The sequence below is a fragment of the Silurus aristotelis genome (genome assembly GCF_946808225.1).
Source record: "Silurus aristotelis genome assembly, chromosome: 18".
NCBI lineage: Eukaryota > Metazoa > Chordata > Actinopteri > Siluriformes > Siluridae > Silurus > Silurus aristotelis.
In genome coordinates this window covers 14,708,077-14,728,264 of record NC_139591.1, presented here as the reverse complement: position 1 = coordinate 14,728,264, position 20,188 = coordinate 14,708,077, and the positions used below count along the sequence as shown (strand labels likewise).

The following is a 20,188-nucleotide window of genomic DNA, read 5'->3' as shown; positions in this document are numbered from 1 at the left end:
AATGGTGTCTTTTCTAAACATAATGAGTTGATATTAGGAGTACTCTCTTAAAGGGACAGGACTAATTTGGGAGAGTGGGAGTCAGAATTTTTGCTGGTTAGTACAGGATCAAATACTTTTTTCTTTAATGTTTGTTTTTGATGGATTTTTTTATTATTCCGTCCCTCTCTGTTAAAACAAACCTACCAAAAATTTTTTACACTGTTCATTTCTTTGTAAGGGGTTAAACTTATAAAATCAGCAGGGGATTAATTAGTATTTACCCCCACTGTACCTCATGAATCTGTGTGCCAAGTTGTCATCAACGCTAAATGTATTTACTTTGGACAATCTAAAACATATTTTGGGTTAGTTTAACACCTTTTTTTTTTAAAACTTTATAATTCCATATGTGTTCTTTTATCATTTGGATGTCTTCAGTATTAATGTTGTACAATATTGAAAATAATAATAAATGTAAAGTAAAACCACTGAAGGAAATGGTGTCCAAACTATAAATGTAAGTATTTTCAGAAAAAAAAGTCCAGCTCTCCATTTTCGCTAGTGGTTTGTCAACTTCCTGTTTTAAATATCCTTGCTGCTGATAAGGTGACGTGACCGATTGTGCCACAACTTGTTCAATGCTTTTCCTGTGGACTGCTTTTTTTCTTCTTCTTTTATTTTTAACTCTTAGCCAAATTTTTAGTTTCGACTTGCACGATATCAGCAGGGTAAGTAAGCTCTTCTACTGTCTGAACAATAAATTTAAATGTAAATTTCTTTTAAATATTTTGTATCTGTAATTTTTTTGGGGGTTTTGTTGGAATAATAACACCCTGTGTGTGTGATCGTGGTAACTCTGTAATTTAACATCTAACATGTAATGAGATATTATAACAGGGACACCAGAGTGCTTTTATAACACTTGGAAACTATGGAAAGATTAGAAGGGAAGAATGAAAATAAGGATTCCAGTTTTGATGAGAAGTACTGAGATCCATTTTGAAACCTTTGGGTGCCTCGTAGCACCAAAGTTTATTACTCAGAAATCAGAACATTAATGATTGATTCATTTTGAAATTTATGAATTTTAAATGTAACTCTGAAATAGCCCTTTAAACTCTAAGGATCATTAGCAGTAAAATACTCGAGTTTCATGTCTTCATGTCATGTTTAAAATTCCCTTATCAACATTTAAATCTCATGTTATATGTATCTTGTCTCTTTTGCTTCCATACGTTCCAAAACACGGAAGCTGTGAAGTTAGAAATTTTCACCTGGATTTCGAAAAGGCATCAAGATGAATGACACCTATAACTACTCGTTCTCTGATGACTACAATTACACCACTGAAGATTACACTTGTGACCTTGGTTTGTCTGAAAAATCAAGGAGTTCCATTCAAACGATGGCACTCGTGTTCTACTGCCTGACGTTCATCCTTGGAGTTCCTGGAAATGTCCTGGTAGTGTGGATTGCTGGTATAAAAATGAAGAAGACCATAAACACCATCTGGTTTCTGAACCTGGCCATCACAGACCTCCTGTGCTGCCTGTCTGTACCATTTACTGTGGCTGAAATCGTTCTGGGGAATCACTGGCCGTATGGAGATGCAATGTGCAAAGTGCTGCCCACGATCATTGTTGTCAACATGTTTACCAGCATTTTCACTCTGAACTTCATCAGCGTGGATCGCTTCATCCAGGTTGTCAAGCCTGTCTGGGCTCAGAACAATCGTACACTTGGATTAGCGTGGATCTGCTGTGCCATTGCATGGGCCCTGGCCACAATCCTCAGCCTGCCCACTATGATATTGAGAGAAACGTTTACCTCTGATGCCAACTTAACGATCTGCGCGTTCAACAACAGAATCGATACAGAAGAAGACGTCTGCAGCAGTGACCACACTAGTGCTTACAGGGCATTAACCATAACCCGGTTTGTGTTTGGCTTTCTTATACCACTTTTGTGCATTGTGTTTTGCTACACCGGGATCGCCCGTAGGGTTAGGAGCAGCAACTTTCGTGCACGAAGGGCATTCCATATCATGATAGCTGTGGTGTTGGCATTTTTTCTCTCCTGGTTTCCCTACCATGTAGTGGATCTGCTAAACATTTATGGTGACAAACACAGTGCCATGCTGGCTAGAGAGATAGATACTTTGGTCATCTCTTTCGCGTACACCAACAGCTGCATGAACCCCATACTGTATGTGTTTATGGGGCAGGACTTTAAAGAAAAAGTGAAACTTTCATTAAGACGGGCATTCGAGAAAGCTTTCAGTGAAGATACAACACACTCAGCTACTTCCAAAGGACAGCATACAAGCTTCACCAACTCCTCAGATGCTCAACTTTAAAAGTTACATGACGTTTATGGCATGTTTTTACTCTTACAGTACAGTCTAGTTTATGTTTATAGTATAGTATTAAGGGAAAAATACAAATGCAGAATTGGAGCACATTTTACTGAACTACACTTTTAAAAAAAATAATCTTTACCTAAAGAGAGCGATGCAGCAGCATTAGTCCTTTTTCTCAATCTAAATTTTATATTTAATACAGCCCTCAATCTTTATCATACTTCATCTTATATGTAGTCTGGCTGAACTGTAAGAGACTTTAAGTCCAATATTTGTTGTTGGGGGAAAAAAACTATGAGCAAAATGGTTGAACAAGCTCTTGTTTCATTTTTTGGTAGTTTCCATGCTTGTTACATATAGTTATATGTGATCTTGTTCTATAAATCCACATTGCGACATCAGAACAGAAACATTGTGAAATAAGAACAGGAACCAAACACAAAAAAATATAAAACAACAAAAATAGAACCAGAACAGATAAACACCAAATATTCCAATATACACAAACCATCTAATTTAATTGGAACGCCTGTACACATACTCATGTAATCAAATACTTTATATAAACTCTAAATATAAATTACAATTACAAGCAACATCCCTATTGCTTGAGTAAAAAAAGTCATTAAACGACAGGATTTATAAATTAGGAGCACTTATTTAGATGTTTGCATTCCTATAAAATGAACAACTGCAGTCATTAAGTTTGTCATCCAGAACAGCAAACACATCTGAGTCATGGTTTTATCAGATTCCAGGAGGGGAAGTTTCAATATTCATGAACACACTCAGCATTCTTGAACAGTTTGTCAGACTCTGAGACTTTATGAGCCTAAAAAAGGCTTAATGTTCCAAGTGAGTATGTACAGTTTATTCTGGAGCCTGATTCACCATGACTCAATTTGATAATGGATATAAAGATGAAGAATATGAAGAATAGAAAATCTTTGCTTACTCAGTGCAGGTTTATTAATCATTTTTTTTCGTGTTTGTGTCACATTGCATATTGCCATATATTTTTGCACGTTCTATTTTTCTGACAGTCTCTCAGATCATGCTTGTGACAGTGAATGTATAATGTGCCTTAATGTTAATTATAGCACGGAAAGGAACTATAAAGTGCTACTATATTTTCTGTAATACCAAAACATGTATAAGTGTTCAAGTGATTTATTGCAGTTTTTCACACAAACCAATTACCATTAATAAAAAAGGATGGGGGTGGGGGTGGGGGAAGGAAATAGATGATGGTGCAGAATAGTCCTTTAAAACTAGATGAAGTGAAAATGGAGAAAAACGGCATGCAAATTTGTTATTCTGATTGTGACATGAAACAATTGCAAGCATTTTAACGTGTCTGTTTCACTATGACTTTGTCAACTACATAAGGAAACGACACTTAGAAAGAGACAGATTAACTAATGGCTGCATTCCTCAAAAGTTCATGTTGCAAGTATGTAGCCTATGTTGGCAAAAACTTCTAGTGATCAGTTATTATTGGCCACTGCAACATTTGATGGCTTTCACCTCTTGACCACCACACACATTCCGTACTGCTTCAGTGAACTTTTGGCAACCATGACCCTATTGCTGGTACATCGGTTGCCCTTCGTCTGACCACTTTTAGTTGGTAATAACCATCACTTCCCACTAGTCCTGACATGTGAGATGCATTCAAGCCTATTTTTCCACCTTGTAACACATTAATTGTGAGAATAAACTGTTGACTTGCTGCTTAATATACCTCTGATTATCTTGTTTCAGTGGCACCTGCCAAGTGAACGTTATTCACTTTTCTTGTCAGTGATTTTAATGTTCTGGCTGGTTGGTTGGTGTATGACTGATTGAAACATTAAGGGGTCACAATGGATTTCTTCAATTTAGAATTTTTGTTTCATTAGTCAGCTTGTCAATAAGGAAATAATGATTTGCTAAAAATTTATTTTGTTTTTGTGAATGTTTTAAAAGCCACAGTTAAACTTCTTCCTAATCCATGCTTAAACAACTATTGAAAACATCTGTTAATAAGCATGCCACAGTGGATTAGAGGGAAGTTCTTTTTTTTTTTTTTTTTTATTTGTTGTCAGTGAATAATCTTTGCCTATGTAGCTTTTGTATTTCTGTAAAATACTGAATTGTGAAATGGCGTCTTGTAACAGGAATATGTGAAAGCACAACCACATTACACATCCTGGCTTTATTATTTCATCCTTTTATTCATTTATTATTTATCAGTTTCATAAAATGTATAGTTGCATATAATAAAATTTATAGTTAACTAACATACCTATAAAATATTTACTTTTTCAGTAAAATCAGTATAGAAAGAAAGGAATAAGACAATAGAAAGAAAAGGAAAAAGGAAATAACATTATTACAATGAAGAAATTAGTATTCAGTGTATGAAATCTGAACACAGGAGACATTTTTCTATTCACATACTGTCCAGTATCCCTTTGACAGAAGTAGAAAGTGATCTGGTCTTCTGTTTTTGTGACTCACCCGCTTTAAAGTTCAATGTGTGGTGGATTTTGAAATGCTATTTAGGTTAACATGGTTGTGGTAAAATAGTTATTTAACTTTTCATAGATAGATATAGATAAAATAGATAAAAAAATCTAGATAAAAAATAGATAAAAAACCTTTGGTGCAAAAAAATACCAGGGGATCACCAGTTTTTGAATTACTCAAAACATTATTCTATAAAGCAGCCTGTGGATGTATTGTATATTCTGTAACACTCCATTTATTCATTTTATTCATTAACTTTTTACTTCATTTCAAAAAAACTTCAAACTGTTGCACTTTGGAAGGGGCTTATAAATCGCTAGATCATTACTTCTATATAGGTCACATTTACGGCATGAGGTTCCTAAATGGCCTAGGGTCAGTAATGTCAAAGAAATTCTTGTAAATAAATGATAGTATTATGATGAAAAAGGAAAAAAGAAAAAAAAAAACATAATTGCATTGGTTTTTGCACTGCCTTGATGAAACAAACATAGAATGACAAGTTTAGAAATTATGTTCAATGTTTAAATGAATTGCAGTATTCCCATCTGTATATGCTTCACTTTATTCATATTTTATTATTTGGTTATTGATATATATTATTGCATGCAACGATTGCTTCATTGTAAATGCTGATTGGGTGTTATTGAAACACAAATAAACTTGATTAAAACAATCATTAATGTAAAACAAACAAAACACAGTACTTTGCGCACAGTTTGACTCATGTATCATCCACTGGGTGTCACCAAAACACAAATATGTAAACTTTAATTATTTTCTGCTTTGCCAAGCAATTGCATTGGTAAAATGTTGTTTAGATTATTTATTATAAAACCAGAATTCTGTTGTTAGTAATACATGCTTTCATGGGAAAGCACACAGGAAATCTATTTATATTTTATAATTAGAATGGCTCTTCTTGGCCGAAAGTGACTTCCACTTCCTCCTCTAGCAAATTGTTTAAGTTCCTGTTTCTAATACATTTTCTGCCCCTTGTCACTGCTTACTTTACATAAACGTTTCTGGTCTGTTTTGCTGATTAAGCTCAGCAAAAAAAAAAAAAAAAAAAAAAAACACAAAAAAAAAAAAAAACAACTGAAAACATAAATATTTAAAATAGAATATTTTTAAGAAAGCTTGAAAAAAGAAAGATTGCAACTAAGTAGAGTTTTTTTCCTGGTTTCTAAAGTATATTCTTTTGTCAATTTTTTTTCTGTTTGTATGCACAGTTCCTATAGCATTGTAAATATACAGTGTCTTGCATAACTATTCATCCCTTTTGTACTTTACACAAATTGTAGACACAATATTACTAAATTGAATACGAATAAATAATTTAAAAGTAATATAATTACAAAAAATGTAAATGTGTAATTATTGACCTCTCAGCATATGCTGTCAAAACCCTACATTTGTGCTATTAGACACACAGCTAAATTATAAACACACATTTCACAGTGTAGGTTTATTTGTAAACTTGTTTACTTGACAAGAATTTAATAAGTTTTCAATTTAAATGCATTATCTTCCATGTCAAAATTATGACATATACAGCCATGTGTTAAATAAAGTAAATCCTCTTTGAATACAATGGTTTTACATATAAATTAGGGGTGTAACGTATACATATTCGAACCAGAATTTTTCGGTACAGGACTTTCAGTTTGTGCACCGAATGCAATCCTTTTTACATGCGGAACAAATTTAAAATCGGAGTTCCCTCAGGAAGTGGCCGACCGCAAGTTTATTTAGTCTCCGTCTTGTACTTTAAGTGCATTTTTTATATTATTATTATTAAAATTGAAAACATACATAACAGTGCCAGGGGTATAAAGAGAAACTACAGTTAGTGCAGTGTCACTGTGGCTACTCGCTTCGTACCGGAAATAAGATTTGTTTTGTGCATGCATTAAAAAGCTAAAGAGTCCATAGTACTAGCGTTAGCTGCTGATCAGGAAGTAGCTATGGGCTAATGCTAGCGCTATGGATTCATCAGAATTTTATGTACAGCTTCAAGAATTTTTCTTAAAAGAAGAAAATCCTGACAATTTCGAGGGAGTGTCAGGGAACCACCAGCTTCGCCTCTCCTGCACACACCGCCCTCACAGAGCCAATCTCTTTTATACTAACTACCAACACCTGACGCTCATTACTAGCGGGCCTACTTAAGGCACACACTCCCTTATGCCCATTGTCAGTTCTAAACAGGTTATGCTAAAGGACTCACTCGGACTTTGTGGGCCTCGCCTCTCCCAGGCGTACCACGGATATTCCCCTTGGGCCTCTGCTTCCTTTTCTGACTGTGTGGGCCTCGTCCTCCTCGGGCGTACCACGGATATTCTTTCCCTATCATTGTCTACGGGTTTCTCTGAACTATATTGACTTCACCGGTATTTTAGCATTCACTCTCGCATACATTCACGGCTACCGCCTATGTTTGCCCCGGCGTAACAGGATGAATAAAGGATGGAAGGAACGAAGACATTTGGTAAAATATGCTGAAATAAGCAAAACAGTTAGGTAGAACATATCTATAGTAAATTAAATAGTAAATGTAAAACACGCACACTGAACTGTGAATTTTGTGTACTGTTACAACCCCTAATATAAGAACATAATAGAAATCATCTTGAGTCTTGAGCAGGCCTTAAAAAGAGGTAAGTACAACCTTATATAAACATATGACAACAAATTTTGTCCAAGATTTAGCTGTCAGACAGATGGAATCACACATGACTCTAGAATACATTGATATACAAAAGACTATATATATATACAAAACACAATTTCAAGAAAAAAAAGAGGTCAATTCAATTATTGCAAGTTGCCCAGGTCCTGTGGCTGCACAACAAGCTCAAATAATCACCATTCCTCCACAGTGCTTGTCAGGTAGTATGAGGTGTTATTGCTAATATGCTGTGTATAGTGTTCACCAAACATGGTGCTGTGCGTTAAGGACAAACCTCTACAATTTGGTCTCTTCTGTCCAAAGGACATTGTTCCAGAAGCCTTGTGGTTTGTTTAGATACAACTTTGCAAATCTAAGCTGTGCTGCCATGTTCTTTTAGAGGGAAAAGGCTTTCTCTTGGCAACCCTTTAAAACAAACCTTAGTAGTTCAGCCTTATTTCAATTGTGCTGTCATGAACTTGCACATTTAACATGCATATTTTTTTATCTCTTAATTCATCTGTTATTTATCAGTTTCATAAAATGTATAGTTAGCTGACATCAATAAAAAATAACTTTTTCGGTACACATTATATTATTTTAATGAAGAAATGATCTGAAATTAGTATTCAGTGGAAAGTGATATGGTCTTCTGCTCTTGTGACTCATCCTCTTCAAAAGTTCAATGTGTTGTGGATTTTAAAATTCTATTCAGGTTATCATAGTTGTGGTATAATAGTTATTGCTATTAGTTATTGTTATTGGTATTATAGTTATGTCCTGAACTTGCACATTTAACATGCTGTGTTTTTTTAGCAATTTTTGTAAATATCTGAGAGATGTACACAATGTTCCTCATTGTCAAATGCTGAATTTTAAATTGCTGAGTTTTAAGTTGTTAAGTTGTTTTAAGTACCTTATAACCCCTTCCAAGTCTAGTAACAACAATTGCTTCCTGAAGATAATTTTTTATAGATGGATGTGATTGAAAGTTGATGTGATTGAATGCTTAAGACATATGCATACACAGTGAGGAAAATAAGTATTTGAACACCCTGCTATTTTGCAAGTTCTCCCACTTAGAAATCATAGAGGGGTCTGAAATTGTCATCGTAGGTGCATGTCCACTGTGAGAGACATAATCTAAAAAAAAAAATCCAGAAATCACAATGTATGATTTTTTTAACTATTTATTTGTATGATTCAGCTGCAAATAAGTATTTGAACACCTGATAAAGTCAATGTTAATATTTGGTACAGTAGCCTTTGTTTGCAATTACAGAGGTCAAACGTTTCCTGTAGTTATTCACCAGGTTTGCACACACTGCAGGAGGGATTTTGGCCCACTCCTCCACACAGATCTTCTCTAGATCAGTCAGGTTGCTGGCCTGTCGTTGAGAAACACGGAGTTTGAGCTCCCTCCAAAGATTCTCTATTGGGTTTAGGTCTGGAGACTGGCTAGGCCATGCCAGAACCTTAATATGCTTCTTACAGAGCCACTCCTTGGTTATCCTAACTGTGTGCTTCGGGTCATTGTCATGTTGGAAGACCCAGCCTCGACCCATCTTCAATGCTCTAACTGAGGGAAGGAGGTTGTTCCCCAAAATCTCGCAATACATGGCCCCGGTCATCCTCTCCTTAATACAGTGCAGTCGCCCTGTCCCATGTGCAGAAAAACACCCGAAAGCATGATGCTACCACCCCCATGCTTCACAGTAGGGATGGTGTTCTTGGGATGATACTCATCATTCTTCTTCCTCCAAACACGTTTAGTGGAATTATGACCCAAAAGTTCTATTTTGGTCTCATCTGACCACATGACTTTCTCCCGTGACTCCTCTGGATCATCCAAATGGTCATTGGCAAACTTAAGACGTGCCTGGACCTTCCGTGCCATGCATGATTTCAAACCATGAAGTCTTAGTGTATTACCAACAGTAACCTTGGAAATGGTGGTCCCAGCTCTTTTCAGGTCATTGACCAGCTCCTCCTGTGTAGTTCTGGGCTGATTTCTCACCTTTCTTAGGATCACTAAGACCCCACGAGGTGAGTCCGAGGGAGATTGGCAGTCATGTGTAGCTTCTTCCATTTTCTAATGATTGCTCCAACAGTGAACCTTTTTTCACCAAGCTGCTTGGCAATTTCCCTGTAGCCCTTTCCAGCCTTGTGGAGGTGTACAATTTTGTCTCTAGTGTCTTTGGACAGCTCTTTGGTCTTGGCCATGTTAGTAGTTGGATTCTTACTAATTGTATGGGGTGGACAGGTGTCTTTATGCAGCTAACGACCTCAAACAGGTGCATGTAATTTAGGATAATAAATGTAGTGGAGGTGGACATTTTAAAGGCAGACTAACAGGTCTTTAAGGGTCAGAATTCTAGCTGATAGACAGGTGTTCAAATACTTATTTGCAGCTGTATCATACAAATAAATAGTTTAAAAATCATATATTGTGATTTCTGGATTTTTTTTTTAGATTATGTCTCTCACAGTGGACATGCACCTACAATGACCATTTCAGACCCCTCCATGATTTCTAAGTGGGAGAACTTGCAAAATAGCAGGGTGTTCAAATACTTATTTTCCTCACTGTATGTATATACACATAATAAGCACTTTTTTCATCAAATTTAACTTTATAATTTCTCTATAACTCTATAATTTCTCACTTATTTTCTAAGCAAAGTCATTCATAATACTGGTTAGGATCAACTACAGTTAGAATACAGAGAGAGCACACTTATTATTATATAATTTAGTTATGTGGCATGACCTGAAATGCTATTTTAGTTGAAGATAGAGTTCCAAAGCTGGATAAAATGCCCAACTCATATGGCCTCTTTCTTAAAGAGTTGTAGGACTTGTGTATTTTCGTTGCTCTTGTTTTAATCTTTGTTAGGATCTCAGAATACAGTATATTAATTAAACGCTGGTCATTCAGAACAAAGATTTGCATGCACATAATAGATTCTTTTTTAGCTTATGCCATATTTTATTCATATCCAGGGAGCAAAAACCAATCATGAGTCAAATCAGAATTGAGTTTTCTATTTTAATGTATTTTTTATTTTCTCTGTATTCATACTTCCGTTCCCAGTCTGACTCTGGCTCTGCAGTCTCTGGATCCACTCCTTACGTAACCTGTGGAGAGTCAGAGAAAAATTTTAAAAATGTGATGAATAATTTGAATGTTGGCATAACGTGATAGCAAAATAAGAATATTTATTTATATATTGGTATGTATAATTTTTATAGGATGTCAGCTTAATTTATAGTGATATGTAAAGTTACAATATCAAATGTTACTTATTACAATGAAAAAAGCAAAAAAAAAATAATAATAATAATTTTCAAGTTTGCACCTCATTGCCCCCAACCATAAAGCCACAATTTATTTTTACTGTCTCTGTATTGTTTTTTTTGTAGGTAGACTTAACATTTTATCCTCATTCAGCCATTGTTACTCCAAACCCTGATTAGGCAAGGCTCAGGAGATTGCATTTAGACCCCAAATTACAATCAGCCTCCAGTCCTTTTTTAAAGGATTTACACTTTATGTAGCTCCTCTTCTAATAGACCCAAGGATTTGCCCTGAAACTGGTTGTATTGGATCAGCATAAACAATCTATACATTCTTTATAAACTCAGAACAGCACATGAATCTGTGGCTGTCCTACAACTTGTTCCCATATATTAGCAAGAGGAACAATGCACAGGGATTAGTGTGTGTTTGTATCACTGCATTTGTTAATCCATACCAACCTTATAGAACAGAAGGAAATGCTGTATCTAGACTCAAAAAAATATAAGGTATACTATTACATCCAACAGCCCCAAACAAAAGACAGAGGGCAAAGAAATCTGTCAGTGTTTTGTTCGGATTATAAATAATAATACTGCCATATATATTATTATCATATATTGTTATATTTACAGATTTACATTGCTGTTACTTTGATATATACCATCATTTTTATTAGCATACTGCTAAACACAAATACTACATTTTATTGTAAAGTAATGCATTGGAACTACATGCACAATTACAGGTAGTCCCTGAGTTATGATGGTTTTAATTATGATTTTTTGATCATGCACTTTCAATAGCAATACAACAAAATTGTTAAAAAATTATCATATGGCAGGCAAACGTAGCAGTGTATATGCTGCATGATATGTTAGGATGCTGCCAGGATGTACAAATACCCCGATTTGTGTGATGCCTTACTCTCACTAGCGGTGATTTTTTTCTGTGTTTTTGGTGTTTCAATGCCCAATTTTAGCTGTAATCTCTTTCCTTTTTACTGCGTCGATGAACACTGCAACTGAGTGCATCCAGCTCCGTCCTCCACTGCCGAACCGGTGCTCATCCACACGCCGACTACAATAAATATATATATACTGTAAAGTTTATACTTTACGGTACTGTAAATTGTTCTTTATTGCAAAAAATATATACTGCAGGGGTCTAGTGGTTAGAATGCGACGCTGTCACTGCCAAATCAAACATGCGGATGGTCCGCTGTGAAGACCCCTAATGGGAGAAGCCGAAAGAAAGTTTATATACTGCAGTTTGTTAAATTAATAACCAATTATAGTATACTACCCCATACTGATAACCATTCTGTAAGACTCCTGGGTAGGCTAGGCCATGCCTCGGCTTACAATATTTTCAAGTTACGATGGAGTCCTCTTTACGCATCTCCATCATAAGCTGGTGACTACCTGTATTTAATAAGAACATGGAAAACATGGAAAAAGCTTAAACTGAGGAAATCTTCCATTTTAAAGAAAAATTAAGGTAATTTTGAATTTAATGGCTGTAGCACGATAAAAAAAAGGAATTGGGCAGGGTCAACAAAAGTCTGTAAAAAGTAAGTGTTATTAAAATTAAACAGTTGGACAAGCATTTTGAACTAATTAGGTTAATTGACAAGTCATTCGGATGGTACTGTATAAATAGTGCCTCTTAGAGAGGCAGAGACTCTCAAAATTAATGATTGGCAGGACATTGTGGGACAATTTTAGTATAATGTGTCTAAACATAAAAATGCAAAACAGTTGAATATCTCATTATTTCTAGTACATAATATTATTAAAAGTTTCCACAGATCTGGAGAAATCTCTTTGCACAAAGGAACAAACAAAAAAGGCCCAATGTCGTGATTTTGTAATGTAAGTCATTGCAGGGTCTCATTAACACCTCCAGAAATTATTTTTTTTATTATTGTCTGTAAACACAGTTTGCAATGTCATCCACTAACGCAGGGTAAGTCTCAATCATGCAGAGAAGAAGGCGAGCATGATCCAGAAATGCCACCATCCCCTCTGAGCCAAAGTTCATTTAAAATGTAACGAGGCAAACTGGAACATTTTACTTTGTTTTGGAAACCATGGACACAATGTTCTCTGGACTAAAGAGGAGTGGGAGGAGTGGGGCTATTTTTCAGTGCTCAGTTCAAGAAGCCACATCTCTGATGGCATGGGGGTGCATTAGTAACTGTGGAATGGGCAGCTGGCACATTTGGATAGGCTCCATCAGTGCTGAACCGTATATAAAGGTTTTAGGGCAACAAATGCTTACATCTAAAAATGTCTTTATCAGGGAAGGCTTCACATAATTGAAGAAAACAATGCTAACTTCATACTTTATCTATTACAATTACATGACTGAAGTTGAAGAGTCAGTGTGCTGAGCTGGCCTACCTGTAGTCTAGATCTTTCACCATTTGTAAACATTTGGTGCATCATGAAACAAAAGAGGAAAAAAAAGGACACCCATGTTGAGCAGCTACAATCTTGTATCAGACACATGTGAGACAACATTTCTCTCCCTAAACTTCTGGTCTCCTCGCTTTCCACAGGTATATGAACAGAAGATGTGATGCTACACAGTGATAAAGCATTTTGAGACCTGTTGCAGCCATTAAAATTCAAAATGACCTTATTTCTTACTTAAAATTGTGTATATTTTCAGTTTAAACATTTCATATGTTTTTTTTTGTTTTATTGCTAATATAATATGGATTCATGAGATTTTAAAATCATTGTATTCTGTTTTTTTTTTTTTTTGCATTCTACAAAGTGTCCCAACTTTTTAAATTTAGGGTTGTATTTTATTAAGCAAATGACAATTGAACAGTAGCAGCTTCTGACCATTAAATGTTGGTGGGGCAGATTCTGGGTCATATTGTTGGCTATATAACCATACTATGAGGGATTTCTAGTAGTCTAGAAGTCTAGTCTGGTGAGACCTGCTATGTTGTACGGTTTAGCGACAGTGGCATTGACTAAAAAACAGGAGGTGGAGCTGAAGGTAGCAGAGCTGAATATGTTCAGATTTTCATTGGAAGTGACGAGGATGGACATGATTTGAAATGAGTTTATCAGAGGGACAGTGCATGTAGGATTGAGATGGTTTGGACAGAGGAGCAACACGAGGTACATTAATAGGAGAATACTGAGGATGGAACCACCAGAAAGGAGGAAAAGAGGAAGACCAAGGAGAAGGTTTATGGATGTGGTGAGGGAAGACATGCAGGTAGTTGGTTTGAAAGAAACAAATCTAGAGAATTTTCAAAATTAGGGTTGTATTTTAATAAGCTAAATGACAATTGAACAGTAGCAGCTCCTGATCATAAATGTTGGTGAGGCAGTTTTCTGGGTCATATTGTTGGCTATATACCCATACTATGAGTGATTTCTAGTAATCTAAGATTTACATTCAAATGACTGAACAGATGCAGAACAAGTTTGGAAAAGGTATAGTGTTATTGTGTAATTCAGTCTGATAGTGGCTCTCTAATATTGATTGGATGGTTTGACATATATACATACATATAATGTTATCTTAAAATGCAAAAAATAATGTAGTATTTACTGTGTTTGAGAAGTGATTTAGAATAATACAAATTGGGGATAAATTCAGGAGAGGAAAAGAAAGCCAAACAACACTTGGGGTTGTTGAAGGTTTATGTCTTAAAAACCTACAAAGTCAATAAATTTTGAGAGGATGTTTTTTTCTCTACTTTCTTATTGCAGTTTTGCACTCCAACACACTAGATCTCATCTAACTATATCTTGTTCAAGCATGGTTAGTTTCATTGCACAGCTGAGATTTGCTAAATGGTTTTTGCACATTTCTTTTTTTAAAGTTCTTAATCTGGCACACACCTACGCTACTATTTTAAACCTCAAAACAAGAAGGGCAAAATCAGATCTTCTTGTGGTTCTTAATTATGGCACTTCATTTCCATTTTTGACCAAAAATTCACATTGGAAAATTGTGAGGCCCTGTTAATATTATTTGATATAAAATGGAGAAGAGGTGGTGAAGGTGGAGGAGTTCAGGTACCTGGGGTCAACAGTGCAAAGTAATGTGAAGAAAAGAGTGCAGTCAGGGTGGAGTGGGTGGAGAAGAGTGGCCGAAGTGATTATATAGTACTTATATAATGCAATATAATGTAATATATATTTATTTAATTCATCACTGTGAAAATAAGTTTTAGGTCAGGGCTACGGTTAGGGGTTAATTTTAGATTTAGGGTTAGGGACTAGAGTTAGGGTTAGGGGTTAGGTGTAGAGAGTTAGGGGATGGTTTGGGGTTATGTTGAGGCGTTGGAGTTAGGGGGTATGTTTTGAAGTTAGGTTTAGAGTTTAAGAATTGGGGTTGGAGTCAGGGTTGCACATTATACATTTATATCTTTATAATTATGTTTAATGTTGTAGTATGTACAGATTATTATTATTTGATTTATTTATTTTTACATATAAAATAAAATAAAAATTTTAATTAAAAATTATCACCATGAAATTCTAAATAAATCTCTGTGTCATTCATGCTCATAAAATGTGTTCATTGTCATGCACTTCTATAAGACACAATAAACACATTATTTAAAAAAGTATATATAGGATACTTGATACATTTTGGTAATAATGAAGCTCAAGTTTTGTTCTCAAATAACATAACTAATAAAGGCTGCTTGCTAGCTAGTTATTTTCTTTTTTAATCCAGGAAAACAGTAGCCTAATGGTTAATTAAGCTAATGTGCAAAACCCACTATTATTCGAAAACAGTCGAAGATATGCCTGAGGAATTTGTGAATATAAAGTGAAAGCAAGAAATACTGAAAATCTGCTTTTGTCAAAAAAAAAAGTTTAAATCTCCTTCCATCTTCCCTTGCAGTCTTAACCTTATTCATTCACTGCACATGGGGCTCCAGAAGCTGAATCATTTTTCACAATAATCTCCAATTTTGATTTAATAGACAGGGGTTTTCTTAGTAATCACCCCTGCCAGACAAAGAAAGGTCTCTGTGACAGAAACAAAGAATCCATTTTGATAAAGAACCATTTCTCCCCTATGGAAAAGTCATTTAGGTTGAGTCCCAGCACTCAGTGTGGCAAGGCCATACATACTTTGATAAAGCACTCCTCTTCATTCGAGCTTCCTCTTTCCCAGTCATCTGATGGTGTCTCTCAATCTTCTGCTCCCAAAACTTCTGGAGCTTTTGTTTGTCATGAATCCGAGCCAAATTCATCGCCTGCATGGATGGGAGCAAAATGTTTTAGGGTGATAAATAGACACAGGAAGGCTGCTCAAACCCTGCTCTATTGCTACGGATGGAGGCGTTTGTATCGAGTGGCCATAATGCCTCAGGAGCCGCTTTGGCTTTATATATAGGCAAACAGTTTTCGAGTTTTCACATGAATCCAATTTTTACTAGAGTAATAAAATCAGCAGTTAAATAAGACCAATAAAACAATTCCGTTCCAAATGTTTTAAAGCTATTAAAAAGTGACTTAGCTTGCATGCTGGTGTAATTTGTCAAGCCGGTAAGGCTTTACATCAAAGCCTACAATTGTGTAATGTGTGTGTGTGTGTGTATATATATATATAAAATGTTTATATAAATATACCGTGGTTGGAATCTCGTGCCCCTGGTTTATCGTGGAATTGAATTTATTACGTAACTAACTTGTAAAACTAATAGGGAATGTCTCTAGGTTACATATGTAACCCTAGTTCCCTAAGGGTATGAGGCGCTGTGTCACAACGCTTTGGAAACGTGGCTGCATTGTCCATGCTCTGAAATAATCTGTGCAATTAGTCAAAATTGGAGGCTGACTGTCACCGTCGGGTTGACGTCACGACCATGAAGCTATAAAACGCACATCGTTCCCTCAGTGATAGCGTCAATAATCCATCAATCCATCTGCTAAGAGACTGCTTATGAACAAGGACTGTTCCTGACTTCCTCCAAGGGCTTATCCTGTGAGCAGTAAATCATCTACTCTCCTCAGAGAGCAGATAGCCAGCAAGAATGCAGTCTTAATTGAAAGGTGCCTCCATGAAGCCTCTGTCAATGGCTCGAAGGGGGGCTCAGATAGAGCCTCCGGCACAATGGCCAGATCCCCACCAAGCACTCTAGGTCGCACTATGCCTCGGCCTCCGGGTGCCACGGAGAAAACGCATCAGGAGTGGGTCTCTGTCCAATGAATTCCCCACCACGGAGGCATAATACGACAAAATGGTGGACGCGTAGACTTTAAGAGTGAAAGGAACCAACACTTGCGAACTGTTCCTGCAAGAACTTCAGCACTGAACCAACTGAACCACACAATGAAGAGGTGCCATCTCGTGGCATACGAACTCCTCGTAGAGGAGTATGGTTGAGTATGGTTTCACTAATAATAAACATGCATCTAAATTTGTCAATGCCCATGTTGATTAGAGTATTAAAAACATAAATTAAAAAAGTATTAATTTAAAATAAAAGATAAAAAAGTTTTTTACTAAGTTGCGACTAATCATGAGTTATGTATATATAATATGATTATTACAAACAGTCCATTTGTACAAAACTTTATTCAAGTCAAAAGAAATATATAATAAATACATTCAAAATAATCATTGCTACTCTTTATAACTACAGTGATCTGAAAAGCATTGTTGCAGCCAAGAGCTCCTATTTCAATACTCCAATAACAACAACATTGGCAGATCGGATAATTAAGTCACTGAATTGGGAGATGGAGGTATTCCTAAAAAAAGTGGTCTTTGAGTGTGTGCTTGTTTGTGAACCTTATTGTACAATACAAGCATTAGTTCTTTTAACATTTGCTTTCATTAATCCAATCCAAGCACACATTTGATCTCTCACAAACAAGAATTTCTTCCTTAAGAGTCTGACTTCAGTGCTCCAGCATTGGATTTGTATGGACAAGCTCTCAGTCACTAGTGCACATATTAACCACAGAGCTACTGACTGCCACCATTTATTATTAAATAAAATCTTACTGATAAGACATGGCACCTACCTTTGTGCTAATTCTTGCCTGAGTCACAGTGCACTGATGCGACGCAGAATCCAGAAAGAAGCCAATTAAGCATTTGGCACTGAAAACAAAAAGGATGACGCACAGAGATTTTGGAAAGACATTGGGCCTATCTGTGCAGGCTTGTTCATGTGTGTCTATCCACACGGGTCACAGGCAGCTTTTTGGACACGTTACAGAACAATAATGCTAAAAGCCGTACCCCCACCAGAGCTGGGGGCTATGGGTGACCAAGCGGAACGCCAGGCAGGCTGTGCCACAGAGCATCTGATGATGACAGGAAGATTAAACAGAACATGGTTGGTCCTTTCAGGATTTAGACACATCTCTCTCTCTCTCTCTCTCTCTCTCTCTCTCTCTCTCTCTCTCTCTCTCTCTCTGTCTCTCTCAATTACTCACTCTTTAAATATTGTGTCTCAATATGCTTTTTTGCTGTTAAGATTAGAGGACAGACTGACAAATTATACTTAACGATCCATTAGTGAAAGCATAGATACAAACAGTGTCAAAATCCTACGCACTTAAAAGTAGAAGAAACTGGCCAAAAAATTTATTCAGGCTTTAAAGAGGGAATAAGTAAATTAGTAAAAAACCCAGCCATTAGGGGGGCACAAGCCAGTGTACTCTTAGTGCCGGTCCCAAGCCCGGGTAAATGGGGAGGGTTGCGTTAGGAAGGGCATCCAGCGTAAAACATGTGCCAAATCAAATATGCGGATCACAAATGAGAATTTTATACCGGATCGGTCGAGGCCCGGGTTAACAACGACCGCCACAGGTATCGTTAGCCGACAGGGTACCGGTGGAAATTGGGCTACTGTTGGCCGAAGGAGGAGAAGGAGAGGAGGAAGGCGTCTACAGAGACGGCAGGAAAAGGAGCAGTGTAGGAGAGTAGAGGTTCGGGTTGGTACTTTAAATGTTGGTAAAATGACGGGTAAAGGGAGAGAGATAGCTGATATGATGGAGAGGAGAAAGGTAGATGTGTTGTGTGTTCAGGAGACCAAGTGGAAAGGGAGTAAGGCCAGGAACATTGGAGGTGGGTTTAAACTGTTTTATCATGGTGTGGATGGAAAGAAGTTGGCTGTGAGATGGAGGAGAAAGAAAGATTCTGGAGTGAATTAGATGAAGTGGTAGATGGTGTACCTAGGAAAGAACGATTGGTGATTGGGGCAGACTTTAATGGGCATGTAGGTGAAGGGAACAGAGGTGATGAGGAGGTGATGGGTAGGTATAGTTTTAAGGAGAGGAATGTGGAAGGGCAGATGGTGGTAGATTTTGCTAAAAGGATGGAAATGGCAGTGGTGAACACGTATTTTAAGAAGAAGGAGGATCGTAGGGTGACGTATAAGAGTGGAGGAAGGTGCACACAGGTGGATTATCTTCTGTGTAGGAGATGCAACCTGAAGGAGATTGGAGACTGTAAGGTGTTGGCGGGGGACAGTGTAGCTAGACAGCATCGGATGGTGGTCTGTAGGATGGTTTTGGAGGCGAAGAAGAAGAGGAGGAAAGTAAGGTTTGAAAGAAGAATAAGATGGTGGAAACTGAAGGAGGAAGAGTGTAGTGTGAGGTTCAGGGAAGAGGTCAGACAGGGGCTTGGTGGTGGTGAAGAGGTGCCGGATGATTGGGCAACTACTGCAGGAGTGATGAGGGAGGCAGCTAGAAAAGTACTTGGTGTGACATCTGGAAATAGAAAGCAAGACAAGGAGACGTGGTGGTGGAATGAGGAAGTGCAGGAGAGCATTAGGGGAAAGAGGTTGGCAAAACAGAAGTGGGATCGACAGAGTGATGAGAAAAGTAGGCAGGAGTACAAGGAGATGCGGCAGCAAGTTAAAAGGGATGTGGCGAAAGCCAAGAAAAAGGCATATGAGGAACTGTATAAGAGGTTGGACACTAAGGAAGGAGAAAAGGATTTATACCGATTGGCCAAGCAGAGGGACCGAGCTGGGAAGGATGTACTGCAAGTTAGAGCAATAAAGGATGGAGAGGGAAATGTGTTGACTAGTGAGGAGAGTGTGTTGAGAAGATGGAGGGAGTATTTTGAGCAGCTGATGAATGAGGAAAATCAGAGAGAGAGAGAAGGTTGGAGGATGTGGAGTTGGTGAAGCAGGATGTAGATAGGATTAGTAAGGAGGAAGTGAGAGCAGCGATTAAGAGGATGAAGAGTGGAAAGTCGGTTGGACCAGATGACATACCGGTAGAAGCGTGGAGATGTTTAGGAGAGATGGCAGTGGAGTTTTTAACCAGATTGTTTAACAGGATTCTGGAAGGGGAGAGGATGCCTGAGGAATGGAGAAGGAGTGTGCTGGTACCGATCTTTAAACATAAGGGAG

At 37.1% G+C, this 20,188-nt stretch overlaps 1 protein-coding gene and 1 long non-coding RNA gene across 2 annotated transcripts; one reads left to right on the top strand and one right to left on the bottom strand.

The window, feature by feature from the left end:
- The first annotated feature begins 600 nt into the window (after positions 1-600).
- Positions 601-4,621, top strand: c3ar1 (C3a anaphylatoxin chemotactic receptor). Its single transcript, XM_083568286.1, has 2 exons — positions 601-710; positions 1,235-4,621. Exon 2 carries the CDS (start codon positions 1,280-1,282, stop codon positions 2,336-2,338), a length of 1,059 nt encoding a protein of 352 aa, XP_083424412.1. The 5' UTR covers positions 601-710; positions 1,235-1,279; the 3' UTR covers positions 2,339-4,621.
- Positions 4,622-10,552: 5,931 nt separating this feature from the next.
- On the bottom strand, positions 10,553-18,194 carry LOC310741512. The gene is made up of 3 exons (XR_014537977.1): positions 17,844-18,194; positions 15,942-16,066; positions 10,553-10,661 (listed from the first exon to the last, which is right to left on the bottom strand). It is a non-coding gene; the product is annotated as an uncharacterized lncRNA (long non-coding RNA).
- Positions 18,195-20,188: the final 1,994 nt, after the last annotated feature.

What these genes read in the sequence shown, in the direction of transcription:
- c3ar1 (XM_083568286.1), top strand. Translation starts at nt 1,280, where the DNA reads ATGAATGACACCTATAACTACTCGTTCTCTGATGACTACAATTACACC.